This window comes from Anabrus simplex, chromosome 3, assembly GCF_040414725.1.
Source record: "Anabrus simplex isolate iqAnaSimp1 chromosome 3, ASM4041472v1, whole genome shotgun sequence".
Taxonomy (NCBI): Eukaryota; Metazoa; Arthropoda; class Insecta; order Orthoptera; family Tettigoniidae; genus Anabrus; species Anabrus simplex.
The window spans coordinates 357,628,909-357,646,968 of NC_090267.1; the positions used below are offsets into that span (position 1 = coordinate 357,628,909).

General features: G+C 40.6%; 1 protein-coding gene across 1 annotated transcript in view; it reads right to left on the reverse strand.

The window, feature by feature from the left end:
- rk (rickets) overlaps positions 1 to 18,060 on the reverse strand; it is an 824,128-nt gene that overhangs the window by 312,148 nt on the left and 493,920 nt on the right. Inside the window, exon 5 of the mRNA XM_067144502.2 lies at positions 9,989 to 10,060. Coding sequence (XP_067000603.2) covers positions 9,989 to 10,060 — 72 coding nt within the window. The remainder of the gene's footprint in view (positions 1 to 9,988; positions 10,061 to 18,060) is intronic.

Genomic DNA, 18,060 nt, shown 5'->3' on the forward strand with positions numbered 1-18,060 from the left:
TTGCATTCCTCTGGGGCAATAACTAATGACTGGCAGATTAAATGATATTGAAAAGTATTGCTGAAATGAAAGGGTAGGGAAAACCAGAGAGTAACGGGATAAAAGCCTGTCCCGCCTCCGCTTTTTCCAGCACAAATCTCACATGGAATGACCGGGATTTGAACCACGGAATCCAAACGTGAGAGGCCGGCGCGCTGCCACCTGAGCCGCAGAGGCTTCTGTAATTCTTACTAATGAGGACAAATTGTCAATTCAAAAGAATTGCTGAGAAGTGCTGATTGCTTAAGGAAGAATTATTTCTAGATTCCCGGCTGTGTGACAAAAAAGAAAGCAAGGAGCAATAAAACTTCAGAGTTGCATTTCACCAAGCGCTAATTATATTTCCAGGTTTGCAGGAATAAATCTGATGCTGGTGATAATGGATTTAAATGGCGTGGTTGCTACAATTAAAAGCGTGCTTTAATCGCGCTACCTCATGCTGTGCTAATGTATGTATCATCCCATTACCACAGTCGAGACAAATGTTATCCATTACTCACTCTCTTATCAGGCCATGGACTCCACATTCCACGAATAAGTACTAGATTTACTTGATGGACGGTCTGTGAGTCCACATTGCTGGCACGGAAGGAGCAGGGAGATCAACAAAGGAAACGGTATGGTATAATGGCTGGAGGATCAATAGTCATTGGTCGAAGAAGTGAAAATTCGCTGCCTAGCCTAGGCGTGCTCGGTTCACGAGGTAGGAGATGGGTTCAGCTCCCCGTCAGAAAGTCGAAAAATTGAAGAAACAAGATTTCTATTTCAGGGCCTTCAGGTTCATTCAGACTACACCTAACAGTAACACCAAGAAATATTAAATTCCAGTAAAAGTATAACGTGGAATAATGCTAAAATAATCTAACCCAATAGAACTAGGTACGTATAGAACACATACCCAGGTATATACATAAATAATGGTGATGGACTTATTGCATTTCTTTTAAAAGTTTTTTTACGTCGCACCGCCACAGATAGGTCTTATGGCGACGATGGGACTTATTGTTTTAATGGAAAATGCTACTAAATGATGATCCTCTCTTAACTTTAATCAAATAAGAAAATGGACGCAGGCCAATCGGTCGAAAAGAGAAGGTATTGGAGAAAGAAAGGGAAGGGCCATTAAAAGAATGAAAATCCAAGATTAAAAGGTCACACCATTCTTATATCGACTGGCTCCATGGCTAAATGCTAAGCGTGCTGGCCTTGGTCCAAAGAATACCGGGTTCGATTCAATTCCCGATCGGGTCTTCATTTTAACCTTCATTGGTTCATTCCGATGGCCCGGGGGCTGGGTGTGTGTGCCGTCATCATCATTAGAATTCATCTTAGGTAGGGTGGCATCCTCATATAAACGCAGGTCGCCTATACGGCGTTAACTCGAAAGATCTGCATCAGGCCTCTTCGGAGGCCACACGCCATTATTAACCTTATATCGTGAAGGTTACAAGAGAACAAGTGTTGACCTAGGGAGATGCTTGTCTCAAGTAAGTGGTGTTATTAATATATATTTTTTATAAGTTGCTTTATGTCGCACCGATACTGATAGTTCTTATGGCGACCATGGGATAGGAAGCAGCCGTGGCCTTAATTAAGGTACAGCCCCAGCATTTGTCTGGTGTGAAAATAGAAAACCACGGAAAACCATATTCAGGATGCCGACAGTGAGTTTTGAACCCACTAGCTCCCGATGCAAGCTCACAGCTGCGCGCCCTTATCCGCATGGCCAACTCGCTCAGTCAAGTAAGTTCGACTATACTCTTCCAGGGACACCATAATTTCCTTTCTATTCTTACAAGATGAGATCGCCTGAAGGGCGTACATACATACATACATACATATATACATACATTACAATTTATTACATAGCAAAGTCGCTTGAAAAAGAAACGAACGCATGGCACTGCTTAAGTTTCTAGCAGGTACACTTTACAAAAAAAAAAAAAAAAAAGACGACGATTACAGTACGGTGTACGTATAAGTAGGTTTCTCATGAGTATCCACAGGGTTTGAATCTACACAGGACCGCGCGAGTTGTCCGTGCGGTTAGGGGCGCACAGCTGTGAGCTCGCACCCGGGGGATAGTGGGTTCGAACCCCACTGTCGGCAGCCCTGAAGATTGTTTTCTGTCGTTTCCCATTTTCACACCAGGCAAATGCTGGGACCACGGCCGCTTCCTTCCCATTCCTAGGCCTTTCCTGCCCCATCGTTGCCATAAGACCTATTTGCGTCGGTGCGACATAAAGCAAATAGCAAAAGAAAAAAATCTATATAGGAGGTGAATTCTGTCTGTATAGGTAAAGTTGTAGGGGGTCCTCTGTATGTAATTTCGTTTCTCTTGTCAACTTTTCAGATATTTGTCCGTTTAGGTCAATTCAAGACCGTATCAGTGATTTTTAGCTTTTGTATCTGCTGTAAAGTATAAGCACTTCATTCTCTCAGTAGAAAACAGAAAGAAAACAGCAGTTAATCACGGGAGTCACATGAGACTGCTGAAGAAAACGAGTGCTGTTGGACTAGGAATAAAAAAGTTGACTTTGCGTATACATTTCTAGAAAACGTAATTCAGATAATTATAGAGTAGCTGAATCTCATTCTGTAATTATTAACAGGAGGGGTTTCAGAAGACAGTATTATTGGGGTAATATACAATGAAAGAACTACACCATCATGTTACGTGGACAACATATAACTACGCATTTCGTTTTTTTTTAAATTAACTTAGTTGCTTTAAGTCATTCAGACGCAGATACGTCTCATGGTGAGGATGGGATAGGAAAGGACTAGGAATAGGAAAGAAGTGGCAATGGCCTTAATTGAGGTACAGCCCCAGCATTTGCCTGGTGTGAAAATGGGAATCCACTGAAAAACATCATTAGGACTGCCGACAGTAGGGTTCAAACCCACTATATCCGGAATGCAAGCTTAAAGCTGTACACCCCTAACCACTCGGCCAACTCGCTCGGTATTTTGTTTCTTCACACAGTTCTTTGATATAACACCATAGGAGACCATTCAAGTCACTTTCATATCGGGAAGACGTCAGAGCGAAAACATTAGATGTTACTGTCTTGAGTATTTAATCGAAAAGTAAACGAACTGAAGAGAATTGATAAAATTAGTTAGTGATGTACTGTACTCGATCGTCTGAGAGTTTATTTATAAGAATAATCACTACGATCTCAGCTCACCTGGTGGCTATGATCGTTATGTGTCAAGTCAATATGGACTAACTCAGTATTTAGCCGGTTCGTGTCACGTTAGTGTAAAAATTATTCACCCTAAGAATGTTGGCCGACAACGTAGGAGAAGTGGTGGTATACAACTTATAATCACTAGATTACGTGTCAAAAACTGGATTTAATTCCAGACCTCTCTCCAGTGTTCATGAGAGTGAGGGTGAATGAGGCTGTTGATAGTGATTCGTACGTCGGATGGGGACATGTCAAAGTCTTGAGCGGGCTGCTTGGTGTTATTTGACAGGATTAGGCTATGTGTTCACACATTCACCCTCTACCTAGATCATCATCATCATCATCATCATCATCATCATCACCATCACCATGTCCGACTCGTTGGCCGAACGGTCAGCGTACTGCCGTTCGATTCAGAGGGTCCCGGGTTCGATTCCCGGCCGGGTCGGGGATTTTAACCTTAATTGGTTAATTCCAATGGCACGGGATCTGGGTGTATGTGTTGTCTTCATCATCATTTCATCCTCATCACGACGCGCAGGTCGCCTATGGGCGTCAATAGAAAAACCTGCACCTGGCGAGCCGAACCCGTCCTGGGATATCCCGGCATTAAAAGCCATACGACCATCACCATCATCATCATCATCCCACACCTAGACGCTCAGGACCTGCATCAGGTGAGCAGAACATGTCCTCTGACACTCGCAGCAGTAAAAACCATACGATAAATAAATAAATAAATAAATAAATAAATAAATAAATAAATAAATAAATAAATGAATGAATAAATAAATAAATAAATAAATAAATAAATAAATAAATAAATAAATAAATAAAAATAAATCACCATCTCACTAAAATGTACATTATGAAACACATAACGCTTGCAGTAGCACTGGTGTAATGGCAAGGCCTGTCCCAAGTATGCGACACGAAAGGAAAACAACGACAGAGTTACCTTTGACCTTAGAACTTGTAGTTCACGTTACATCGACAAGTGTGTGCCTATCCAATCAACAGTTGTCGATATAAGGGGTCCTCTTTATTGACAGTAACTGCTAGTAAAAGCAGATAATTTTTCTGCTGAATGGTTGCATCCTTGAGAAACACTCCCTCCTAGGTTTGAGTTTAGGAAGTAAATACTTCAGTTTATGTGGTCTACCTTTGGAACAAATGAAGGTCATAACTATTAGATCCTGTGAAACACGATGGCCAGTAGAGAGTAGAAATTAGATGTTTCCATAATCGTAATTTATGAATTCTGATTTAAAAGTCTTTTTTGCATAGTTAGAAATGTATCAGTTCACACAATCATAAGTCCAGACACTAATTATGTTTTTTTCCCGAGGAATTTTATTTTAATTTATTATCTATATATTATTACTAATAATACATACATACGTACCGTTATGCCATTCAGCGTTCAGTCTGCAAGCCTCTGTGAATTTACTAAACGACGCCACAATCCTCGATTTGTAACTAGTGCTGTGGCCTCGTTTAGTTCTGTATCTCTTATCTTTAAATCGGAATTCTGATTTAAAAGTCTTTTTTGCATAGTTAGCAATGTATCAGTTCACACAATCACAAGTCCAGACACTAATTATGGTTTCTTTCGAGGAATTTTATTTTAATTTATTATCTATATTACTAATAATACATACATTCGTACCGTTAGGCCATTCAGCGTTCAGTCTGAAAGCCTCTGTGAATTTACTAAACGACGCCACAATCCTCTATTTGCAACTAGTGCTGTGGCCTAGTTTAGTTCTGTATCTCTTATCTTTAAATCGTTAGTAATTGAGTCTAACCATCGTCTTGGTCTCCCTCTACTTCTCTTACCCTCCATAACAGAGTCCATTATTCTCCTAGGTAAACTATCCTTCTCCATTCGCCTCACGTGACCCCACCACCGAAGCTGGTTCATGCGTACAGCTTCATCCATAGAGTTCATTCCTAATTTAACCTTTATCTCCTCATTCCGAGTACCCTCCTGTCATTGTTCCCACTTGTTTGTACCAGCAATCATTCTCGCTACATTAATGTCTGTTACTTCTAACTGATATCCTGAGTCCACCCAGCTTTCGCTCCCGTAAAGCAAAGTTGGCCTGACAACAGACCGATGTAAAGATAGTTTCGTCCTGGAGCTGACTTCCTTTTTTGTGGCCTCCAAAGAGGCCTGCTGCAGATCTTTCAAGGTGACGCCATGTCGGCGACCAGCGTGCCTATGATAATGAATTCTAACGATGAATACGGCACACACATACAGTCCCCGAGCCATCAGAAGTAACCACTGAAGGTTAAAATCCACGACCCGGCAGGGAATCGAAACCGAGACCCCGTGGACCAAAGACCGGTACGCTGAACATTTAGCCATGAAGCCGGACATGAGTAAATATGAGATGGTGTCTGTCTGGTTGTATTTTGATAATAATTGAAAGTAAGTTTGAAAACATTTTACATGCGAGGTGGTAAAGCCTCCATGGCTCAGGGGGCTATGCGCCGGTCTCTCACCGCTGGGTCCGTGGTTCAAATCCCGGTCACTCCATGTGAGATTTGTGCTGGACAAAGCGGAGGCGAGACAGGTTTTTCTCCGAGTACTCCGGTTTTCTATGTCATTTTTCATTCCAGCAACACACACCAATATCATATCATTTCATCTGTCAGTCATTAATCATTGCCCCAAAGGAGTGCGACAGGCTTCGGCAGTTGGCATTATTCCTATCCTCGCCGCTAGATGGGGCTTCATTCATTCCATTCCTGACCCGTCGAATGACTGGAAACAGGCTGTGGATTTTCATTACATGCGAGGAGCATACAATATCAAGCGCGCATTCTGGCTTTTAGCAACTGTGTATACATTCATACAGTACACACGTTTGCATTACAGATCTGATAATAAATTAACCTGTTGCTTTTTGGATGAAAAGGTAGTAATCCGTCACAAGTCGGCTCATTGTACACTACTATATTCAAAGAATTTGTTCAAGTTCTGCACAAAAATATGAGGATAAAATCATGGAACTAATATATAGTGAAATGAAATGTAGCTATAACAAAAACCAGAGAAAATGATAAAACTATATATTAAATTTCGAAAGATGAAGCTCGCTAGGTTTTAGAACGTTATTTCCAGACAAGTGATCAGAACCGAGGAATCTAAAAAGATTCCTGAATGAGGCTAAGAATAGATAAAGATCAAACTTGAAATTTCCTAAATCTCTTACTGCATATTTAAGAAGCTGTTTTCTTCATTATCAGGGGCCGATGACCTTAGATGTTAGGCCCCTTTAAAGAACAATCATCATCATCACCATCATCTTCATTATCAGTCATTTCAACAAATTTTACAGAAGTTTTACATCAGTGTTGGAATTAAACGTGACTCATTCCGAGACGGGTGAAATGAAACCAATTTTATAGGTTATATTTGTGAATTTTTGGCTTTTTGGAGAAGGCATTTTTACAGTTTATGAGCAGTTTTAAAGCCATTCAGAAACTGATGATTTTGTAATTTTTAACTGGTTTTGATGCATAGTCATGAAATATTAGGAAAAATTAATTTTAATAAATGTATAACTCATTGATTCACAACTATTGTATATCTGTGACTAATTATTCTCCCCCTACAGATACACATATACGGGGGAAGGTGCCTACGGTCACGTTGAGAGGTTATATGCTATTATTCCATGTTCGAGGGTTTCACCAAATAGGCCCTACGGTTTATTTCATTCGCATTCCATTCTACATTCGTGCATTCTTCATTCAGTATTTCACAGGACCCGTGTCGGTTAGGTAGTGTTGAGTTTTAACTCCAACAGTTTGTTTAAGAGTACCAGGAAGCTGGTTTTACAAATGACGGTAATCTGCTCTACTTGCAAAAGTTGGGCATTAGAGACAAACACAAGGAGGGTCTTGAAGCACAGGGCAAAGGAAAAAAAAGAAAATGCTTCTTGGACAGTGCAGTAACGCACGTGCAGTGAACATGCAATTTTATGTAGATTTCTGTAGAAAACATTGCTATTTAATTTATTAAATGGAATGTTTCCCGAAACAAAATATCCATATACCAGTGTGTATATTCTAGATGAGTTAACAATAAGACAAATTATATCGAACGGCGTTATTACAAGACAGTGTAAAAAAACAGAAGAAATTTGGACAAGAAAAACATTTTGGTGTCAATGGACGAAACCACGGATTCTATGGGTTGCTACATTGTTAATGTAATAATTGTATGAGCGATGAATGAAGGAAACAGGGTTGGAGATTTTATTCTAAATTTTAAAGTTACACTACTCCACTATAAGCATATTGTTTTATAAAACTATGAATTGTGTGAATGAATGGTATTCATCATAATTCTGTGTTATTGTTTGTCACAGATTAAGCCCCATGTGGTTTCCCATTTTCACACCAGGCAAATGCTGGGGCTGTACCTTAATTAAGGCCACGGCCGCTTCCTTCCATCTCCTAGGCCTTTCCTATCCCATCGTCGCCATAAGACCTATCTGTGTCGGTGCGACGTAAAGCCCCTAGCAAAAAAAAAAAAAAGCCCCATGTATGGTTAATGCAGCGAGCCTGCTTGCCACCTTGACACATGTTTGTCATAGAGTTGCAGAGAAAATGAAGGGTCATTTTCCAGATGTGGATAGATTAATTGGAAATGTGAAGAACGTATTTCTGAAAAAGAAATTCCAAGACGAAGCCCTTGGAATTCCTCTTCCACAAACTGCAGCTAAGTGAGAAGCCTGGCTGGATGCTTACGTTTATTATTGTGAAAATTTTGAAATTGTTACTGACAGTAACAGTACAGCATCCACTAAACTTACCTAGAACCTGCTCTCCAACTCAGAAATGGAAGGTGAATTGGTGTAATTACGACCAAAATTTGAATTTCTGCCAAGTATCATCATGTACTTGGAAAACAGTGGTCGCTCGATGTCAGAACACAAACTTTCTGAAGTCAACTAAGTTATATGCGAGGTAAAGTTGGTGAGCTTGTATTCCTAAAATGGGAACAATTTTGGGGAAGTTTTGACACTATGCAAGACTTCTGAAATTCCGTCAGGAAAGAAGTACTGCCTTGAAGATGTTGAAGAAGAGCTAGAACCTGCCAAAATATTTCCTCAGGTATGCATCTATGCCTTTAGTAAATGTTGAAAGGAACTTCTCAATATAGGTCTCTTTTAGTTGACTAGCGCCATTCCTTCACATTTGAATATCTGCGAAAGGTATTCACAACTTTCTGTAACGCGGCACTGAGTGAAATATAATTGGTTGTGTTGTGCATCAAGATAAATTTTGAACTAACTTTTTCCGATAATTTAAAAATCATTTTTGGCAGACATGTGATTTTATGTGACTTGAAATCGTGACTATAGCCATGAGACCTCCAGCCATACGTGGAATCCTAACCGCAAGGACGCGCCTTTTCATTTAAAATCACTTGCCCACTGGCTAGGATCAAACCGTAGCTTCTTTGGGTAGAAGCCAGTAATTACATCACTCGTCAATTATATGCAACGTATGACAGTTTTCCCAAACCATGAGGCGTCATTGTCTTTGGCAATATACGGTAACGAGCGCTTCAGAATTTATTTAGAGAGGAACTGGAGCTCGAGTTGTAGCGAACAACTACAAAATTAAATGAGCAGTTAATGACAATAACATCATATACATATAAAACAAAATCAAATAGGCCTACATAAGCATAAACAGAACAAAAATTTCAGCACCGAAGTATACTGTTTTATTTTTGTTTCAAAACCCTTTGGGTCGCAGTCTCCCAATATGTCGGCTGTAGACTTCACTAGAATAATACAGTTAAGAGTTGTTGATCGTGCGTTCTGTGGTCAAATGTACTATGGAAAATATTTCAGTGCGCTATTCTGTTGAATAATTTATGAACAAAAATTGTGCCTAAGACGAAAAATATTGTCGAGACAGAAATCTGTTGATTTGTGGAAGGTCCCGATCCTGATATTCTTATACCGGATTCGTAATAGGAGCCATGAGAGTTGACCAGGTGATTGCGGACCGTACGAATACAAGTTTATACCTCAGAAAATTGTCAGTTTGAACCCCACAGTCGTAGACATGGAGATCAGCTTTTGAAGTTACTCGAGATCCCATCTGGTGAGCCCATTCGAAAATTAGTCATGATGTCATTACACAGAGCAAACATCTGCATAAATCTACGAGGTCGTGAGCTTTTCGAAAATTACTATTTTCACCTGAACATAGTCCGACTCGTTGGCTGAATGGTCAGCGTACTGGCCTTCGGTACAGAGGGTCCCGGGTTCGATTCCCGGCCGGGTCGGGGATTTTAACCTTCATTGGTTAATTCCAATGGCCCGGGGGCTGGGTGTTTGTGCTGTCCCCAACATCCCTGCAACTCACACACCACACATAACACTATCCTCCACCACAATAACACGCAGTTACAACACATGGCAGATGCCGCCCACCCTCATCGGAGGGTCTGCCTTACAAGGGCTGCACTCGGCTAGAAATAGCCACACGAAATTAATTAAAACCTGAACATAAAATGGTAGGGTTGGCAAATCCCTATCGATCCTGCCCAGTATCCACAAGTAACCTCTTTCCGTAGTAAGAGATATTTTTAGTTAAGGTCATAATTTCTCTTTCTTTTAATCTTCTACATATTTTGAAATACTAAACATACTGTTATTGTTTGAATACACCACTTTTCAATCTAAGAAAAGAATTTCAGTACATAATACATTACTTACAGTTTCGTGAAGTTTGTGAGCGTCGGAAATGCATCTGCTGTTATGGTCGTAAGGAGATTGTTTGACAGTGATCTGAAAACAAGAGAAAACATTACTTGCCTAAGAATCAATGGTACAAATTCAAGATGAAAATAAATTAAAACTGTAAACCCTTCTTAAACCTAAATTATTACAAGAATAGCTTTCACAAACGAAAGTGTATCAAACAATAAATTTCCCTAATATTTTTAGGCGAACAGATAAAAATAGATATAGATAAATATTGTTTTACAATGGCCTTTCTACTGCATTTTTTGGGATATAAACAAGGTTATTCGAGCATTTGTCATTGTAAAATGATCATCCTTTCCTTGACGAGGGAAAATGGCATCCTGTTCATTAAAAATCTCCACGTGATTCACAGTTATACCCCTGTTCACTTGCACCATTACAACATTTACATTAACGAATGCGTCTGATGTTTGTGGACGACCCTTCTTCATCGTTCACAGTCATTCGGCCTCCCTGCAAACGCGAGACACAACTGCCGTACTTTTTGGACAGACATCACTTTCCATCCGTTTACAGGCACAATCTTCCTGGAATTCTATGGCATTTCCCGCAGATATCGGATCACTGTACGCACGTCGTTGATTATCTTCAAATTTTGCAACTATCTCCATGAAAGAGAATGGAGTCCATTATGCGTTTCCAAAGGAATAGTATCACCAATATCCGTTCCTACAGAAGAAAAACATGCTTAAATAACTTTAAAATGTGATGTATAATAGGATATCATCTGTATTTTTTGGCTTATATCCAACTAGAGCAAATAACCTCGAAGTTTTCCCCATTAATCGATAATCACCACCACTACTTTGGTAATCCTGACGTTCAACTTGCTAGGCTACATGGCATTACTTTCAGAAACCTAAAGAAATTTATTAACTGTCCACTGAAAGTTACTTACTTTTCTTCTTCGACCTTTTCCAACTTATTGGGCTCGGCACGTGGTGTGAATTTAACCAAGTTTTACTGCAAGATGCCGTTCCAGGCGCCAACGTTACGTGTAGGGATATATCAAGTATTGAGTGTTGCTGTGGTAGTGGTAGTTGGTAGTGTGATGTGTTGTATTTAGATAAAGAGAAGTATATTGTGACGTACAAAAACGCCCCATCCCTGAGCTGGACGAATTAACCATATGCAGCTAAAATCATCGCTCCGGCTAGGAATCGAACCAGGGGCACTCTGAACCGAGGAATCGAACGATGACCATTCAGCCAAGAAGCCGAACCTTTGAAGGACCATTACATTACAACCACCGATCTAATAAGATGTTAGGCTAAGTTTTGCCCGAAGAAACGCCACTCGGCGAGGCATTGATACAACGAGGTGGCGGAAGGTACCCTGGGGTATCTGGTACTACAAGAGAAAAAGCAGGTCCTCGAATTGGCATACACTGCTGGGCGGTTGTCATGCAACACGAACATACTTCTCCAGGTCGAACCACTACGTGGGGGCCACGGCATTAAAGCAAAGTAACTATCATGTTCCTCGAACCAATCTTTCACAATCCTGGTAGTACCGCATGTCATTTCATGTCTTGTTGGAAGTGGCTGTCATCATCAGGGAACACTGTTGACATGAAACGGATGGACTTGGTTCCCAATAACTTTTCGATACCGAATAGCTGTTAGGGATTGGTATGCCGGAATAATGGACGCAGTGTGTTCCACGAAAACATTGCCAAGATAATCACATCTCCACCAGCTTGTCTTCGCCCGACTGTGCAACTACGTGCCATAGCACTCCGAAGGAAATCGGGGTATACGCACTCGGCTGTTGACGTGATGCACCACGAATCTGGATTCATCGGACCAGATGATCTGTTTCCAATCTTCCACAGTCCAGTGACGATGATTTTGTGCCTAACTCATGTGCTGCTTTCGGTGGAGTGCAAGTCAATATTGGGTTATGACCTTACCCTTTATACTGTCTACCATGTTACCAGCTCTATACTGCTACTAATAAGAGTTGGTGTCTGACATTTCTTAGAGGGAGGTCCGTTTACTGCCTGCCGAGGCGGGATAAAGGGAGTGGCTGTGTGGTTGCCATGGAAACGAGGGTGGGGCGACTGCGGTTGCCATGGAGATAACACTTCAGGGCAGCTCGTCTTGCTGGGAGTTGCCAAACCTGTCACTGATAAGAACCTGATTGTTTGTATAAGAGTGATCGCAAATGGGACGACACCGCCTGGCCAGGTAGTCTACAACAGATCACAGCGGTCAGAATGAAGGAGGGAAGACGTGAGCCGGAAGTGAGGGGTAAGAGCATGTAGAAAGGAATGTTGGAATGTGGCAACATCGTGAAATGGCACGTGCAGTGCTCCTCCCTCCAACCTTACCTGTCAGACGCCAACTCTTATTATTAGCAGTATAGGCATGCTGAACGTTCCCGGATCGAGGTGGTCATAATGCAAGGGTTCGCCGTTTTTTTAATGTTTTTTTTTTTGCTAGTGGCTTTACGTCGCACCGACACAGATAGGTCTTATGGCGACGATGGGATAGGAATGGCCTAGGAGTTGGAAAGAAGCGGCCATGGCCTTAATTAAGGTACAGCCCGAGCATTTTCCTGGTGTGAAAATGGGAAACCACGGAAGACCATCTTCACGGCTGCCGACGGTGGGATTCGAACCCACTATCTCCCGGATGCAAGCTCACAGCCGCGCGCCTCTAACCGTACGGCCAACTCACCCGGTGGTTTATTTCTATATTCAACATTGTGTCAGGATGTGCCTCAAACTAACAGGTAAAAACAGCCTCTTGAACCAATTAGACATCTTTCGATCTCTGTTGTGTATTGAATATTATTAAATTTAATTCACATGTGTCGTCGATAGAATTAATTTAAAATAATATTTCCTAACAGACTGAGTTGCTCCCATCGTTTCTTGTTCACAATGAACTTCGAATAGCATTTTCCTCAAGGTCACAACTTTGCCTCTCCCTCCACCTGGCTTTTGTAGTGTTGTCATATACTTATTAAAACAATTTGTTTCAAAACGAATAATTTATTGTTAGAATACTATTTGTTTCATTTGAAGTGGACGAGTGGGCATTTCCCTCATCGTGCGACCAATGATGTGACCATCTTCCTGTTCCAATATTTTATATCGAACGTACAATTTATATTTCAGTATTTTCCATTTCTGTGCTTTAGAATTTTTTTTACAGTTGGCTTTACGTCGCACTGACACAGATAGGTTAAATGGCGACGATGGGATGGGAAAGGTCTAGGAGTGGGAAGGAATCGGCCGTGGCCCTAATTAAACTACAGCCTGGTGAAAATGGGAAACCACAGAAATCCGTCTACAGGGCTGTCGACAATGGGGTTCGAACCCAATATCTCCCAAATGCAAGCTCACAGCTGTGCGCCCCTAATCACACGGCCAACTCGCTCGGTATTTATAAATTAGCCAGGCAAGGAAAGTACCAAATTAGCCTCAGTAAATCAAAACGCTGATAATTTCATAAGTAATTATAACATTTGAAAATGTTCACAGTTGTTAATACACGTTTTTACTAGCTTTACTCCATCCGCGTCGACTAGCTTTTGTGAATTCGATTGTGGATTCGAAAAGCGTACCAGGTTTAAATATTGCAGTGAAATTGATTTAAATAAACGTTGGTTAAAACTTGACTGTCAAAGATTGGATAAATGCTAAAAAATATTTAGTACACACAGCTGATTTTTTTGTTTGTTTGTTTGTTTATCAGTGATTAATTACAGTATTATATTTCCAGAAATACAAGAGATTTATAGTTCATTAATATAAGCTTTTGACCTTACCTCCTCGTACTTGGACATAATTATTGTACGTCTATCATCGTTTTAAAGTTTGTGAACTAATTTGGTTCACATTGGCGAAAACGTAGTGAAGTGTTGCTGTTTAGTTGGGCTTCCTTATACATATGTGATCATGTGGAATTTTTCATAAATCATTTTAAACTCTATAGTTCTTACGTACATCTTTTGTTGATATATTTGACGGTTTAAGCTGCGTTAAGCCAAATCTCAGGGATGCTCTTCCCATACATAGTGCAGGGTTTCTACTCTTAACAGATATAGGGTAGAGTGGTACAATTTCGATATAAGCACAATTCCGATCAAACTTTGAAAACTCGCTTTATTTCATTTTTCAATTTTAGTAGTACTTACATGTGACCGACTGTGGAAGAGCGAGGCACTTTCTATGTGAATGTGAAAAATAATACATCTGTTTCTGCAAGTTTGCAAGAAACTGCCGATTTTACATTGCAAGGTGAGCAATGCTTCATTGAATTTCACGCTGTTATAAGTTTGAAGTTGTCTTACCTAAGCTCTGGGACCTTTTCTTGAAGTGTAAAGTGCTATTTATAATAACGCCGTATCTCTGTGGACCTCAGGACCGGGCTATGATACTGCAAGCATTATCTCTTGTAATTCTCTGTAACTAGTTGATGGATCCAATGTTGAAGTAGATGCGATACATTTTCGATCAGATGGAAATGTACAATTTCGATGATGCAGTAGGTGTTCGCAGTTTTCTCACTGCAGATGTCACACAGATGGTCAGAGAAGAAATTTTATACGAAATGGTCAATTATTCACCTTCATTGACCTTCAGTCAGTTGGTTATTGAAGAAATAATACCCTTGCCTAAACTCCTCTAAACAGTCAACCCAGAATGGATCATAATCCTGTCGCCAAATGTAATGAGTGCATGCAGTTTGGTACTAGTTCAACACCAGATAAATCAACCATTAGGGAAAATGCTTCAACGCCAACTTTTAATGTTACAAGCACTGTATCACCCGAAGAATCCATGAAAAATATCTTACCATCACCTGAAAACGAATTCCACCCCTAAAAATGTGACAGTTAATACCTTCATCCCATTTAATATCAGGTCAGCATTTTCAGATTGTTAAGATCAACAAATATATTTTTTAAGAATGACAATAGTGCAAACACAAATTAAAAGATAACCGGCATGTCAGGCACAACAAATCTTCAAGATGATACATCTTAACGAGAGAATTCGAAAGGCAACCAGTGTGAAGTTTGTCATCTGGATTGTAACTCTGAGAATGATGTGGTAAAAGGACCATGGATTCAATACCAGGACTGCCATGTGTGGTATCATGAAATATGTGTTGGGGAAAAGGAAAGATATATTTTGAGTATGAAAAATGTGTGTGATCCAAATTGTACCCTGTGTGATTAGAATTGTACCACCAGCGGTACACTTGCGATCAAAGACAGGTTCTTCTGTCTTGTACAATTTTCACAACGAGACTTTATTTAAATACTATTGTTAATAATGTGTGCCATAGTTTAAGGTGGCTACTGCATTGTAAATGTAAAAGAATGTTGGTAGTACTGCAAATGAAGTGTGAGTGTACGATTCATTAGATTTACATTTACAACCTTACACTAATATGTACTGAAGTGAACGGCCTTTTAAAGATACGAATGTGGACCTCCGGGCGTATTTGTAAAATACTTCATGCTCTCTGCATCTTACGCATGTACTGTAGTTTGTAAATATTTTTAAGGAGAGAGATAGCCTAAGTCGGGAGTGTTTCCGCGTGCCAACACTTTCTTCAAGTCGTTTCGCATAAACAGCCATTGCTCTGCTTCGTTGAATCACAGTTCAACGTTTAATGCATGATACATTCCCCTGGAAATTTTCTATGCGATACCAGAAACTGCACAAAAATCTGTCCAGTGGTTCTCGAGTTATAATGGTTTAGGCAGCGTTAAGCTGAGTTTCACGAATGTTCTTCCCGTATATTGGGGGCTCCTGGCGAACGTCACGAATGTTCTTTCCTCGCCTAGCGCAGGGTTTTTACTGATAAATGACGTATAAACAGTTACTGTAAGTGATTGTTTAAAGATAAATAAGTGATTAGCGCGATTTTTAAATTGAATTTTTTATGATTTCAGTTCTTTCACATGCAGTTTGCGGATATCTTTAATGATTTAAGCAGCGAGAGCCGAGAAATTTTATACCATGGCGCTGATGTGGTATGTTCCGAGCTGTCAGCGGAGAGATGGCGTGGAATGACATTAGTAGACGAATAAGTTTGAATGGCGTTTATAAAAGTAGGAAAGATCACAATATGAAAATAAAGTTGGAATTCAAGAGGACAAACTGGGGCAAATATTCATTTATAGAAAGGGAAGTTAGGGATTGGAATAACTTACCAAGGGAGACGTTCAATAAATTTCCAATTTCTTTGAAATCATTTAGGAAAAGGCTAGGAAAGCAACAGATAGGGAATCTGCCACCTGGGTGACTGCCCTAAATGCAGATCAGTATTGATTGATTGATTGATTGATTGATTGATTGATTGATTGATTGATTGTGCCACTGCAGACCTTCGATGCAGACCTTCGATGATTAAGTCCATTTGTTTCGCAGAAAAGTTACTGCTCTGTTTATGTTCATCAAAGGCAAATATTTCATACGTAAATATCTGCCCCGGGAGATCATCTAGGCGAAAGTGGAAACCACATACTAATCCGTTCTACTGTTCTCAAATTATTGAATGCTATTTCTATACTTAGTGCACAAGTTGTAGGGCCTACAGTTTAAAAGCATAAACAATGTTACTGTGGAGGTACTGGTGGTGATTATTGTTTTCAGAGGAAGTGCAATTAAGCAACCATCCTTTATAACACTATTCAGAGGGAAGAAAATGGAAAATGAATGTATCGGCCAAAAGAAGACAAGGGCCACGAAGGGCGTGAAAATGAAAGACCCCATAGGCCTCACAAGCTAACACCGTCGGGGTGTGAAATTAACCAAGGGAGATCGGATAGGATAGCTGAAAGTGAGGAGCATGGCACAAGTAAGTTGAAGCAATGCCACGACTCAGCTAAGGGACTCGTCGTCGCCGACCCACGCTCCAAAGTTTGGAGTCACTGGAGTTCTTTCAGTCACCTCTTACGACAGGCAGGGGATACCTTGGGTGTTATTCTACCACCCCGACCCATAGGGGGACCTATCTGGATGGATGTATTCTCTATTGCGTATTTAGTTGGAGGTGTGTTGTTTGAACACCAGGTCCACAAGTCAGAGGAATTAACTAGACGTGATTAAGTCCACGACGTGGCCGGGAATAAAACCCCGAGTCCTCTGAATCGAAGGACTCAATGCTGACTATCGAGACAAGCAGCCGGATTAATATCGAAGGAGCAGTCTATCGCTGGTAAATTATTCTGTGATCGCAGTCAAATAAGAAATTGTTCTGTAATTGTTCCATACAATGGCCGAGCAGTGTCGATTCACCTGACCGATGAGAGTTAGCCCCAGCGAATGACAGATGAATGTGTCTTGTAATCTCTTCCCGGGAGGGCTCTGTGCTTGTTACTTCGACTTGTGAAACATATGCCACTCTCTCTTAAATCCTCCTTTGCAGTTCTTCATTCCATACTTCAATATAACTCAACAGAGAACATCCCGTAAAAGAGATGATTTATCAGGACAGAGTTTTGTAGCTGACCGATATTCTCACTGAATATTAACTAAGGCGGACGCAGTTCGAATCTCGGCCGTTACATGTGGAATTTCTGAAATGAAATTTCACGTAATGTGAATTTCACAGTAAATAGGATCACCCGTAACGATATCAAAAGTCAACTTTAAATTAAAATCCGTTGTGGAGGGGAGGCCTGCCGATACCAAGATCACGTGTTCAGACTCCATACAGTTAATCGGATTTATTTTAAGTGCGGAGAGAAGTTCCATCGGTACTCCATATACCGAGCTCGATAGCTGCAGTCGCTTAAGTACGGCCAGTATCCAGTATTCGGGAGATAGTAGGTTCGAACTCCACTGTCGGCAGCCCTGAAAATGGTTTTCCGTGGTTTCCCATTTTCACACCAGGCAAATGCTGGGGCTGTACCTTAATTAAGGCCACGGCCGCTTCCTTCCCACTCCTAGCCCCTTGCTGTCCCATCGTCACCGTAAGCCCTATCTGTGTCGGTGCGACGTAAAACAACTAGCAAAAAAAAATAAAAAATAAAAAAATAAGGTACTCCATATC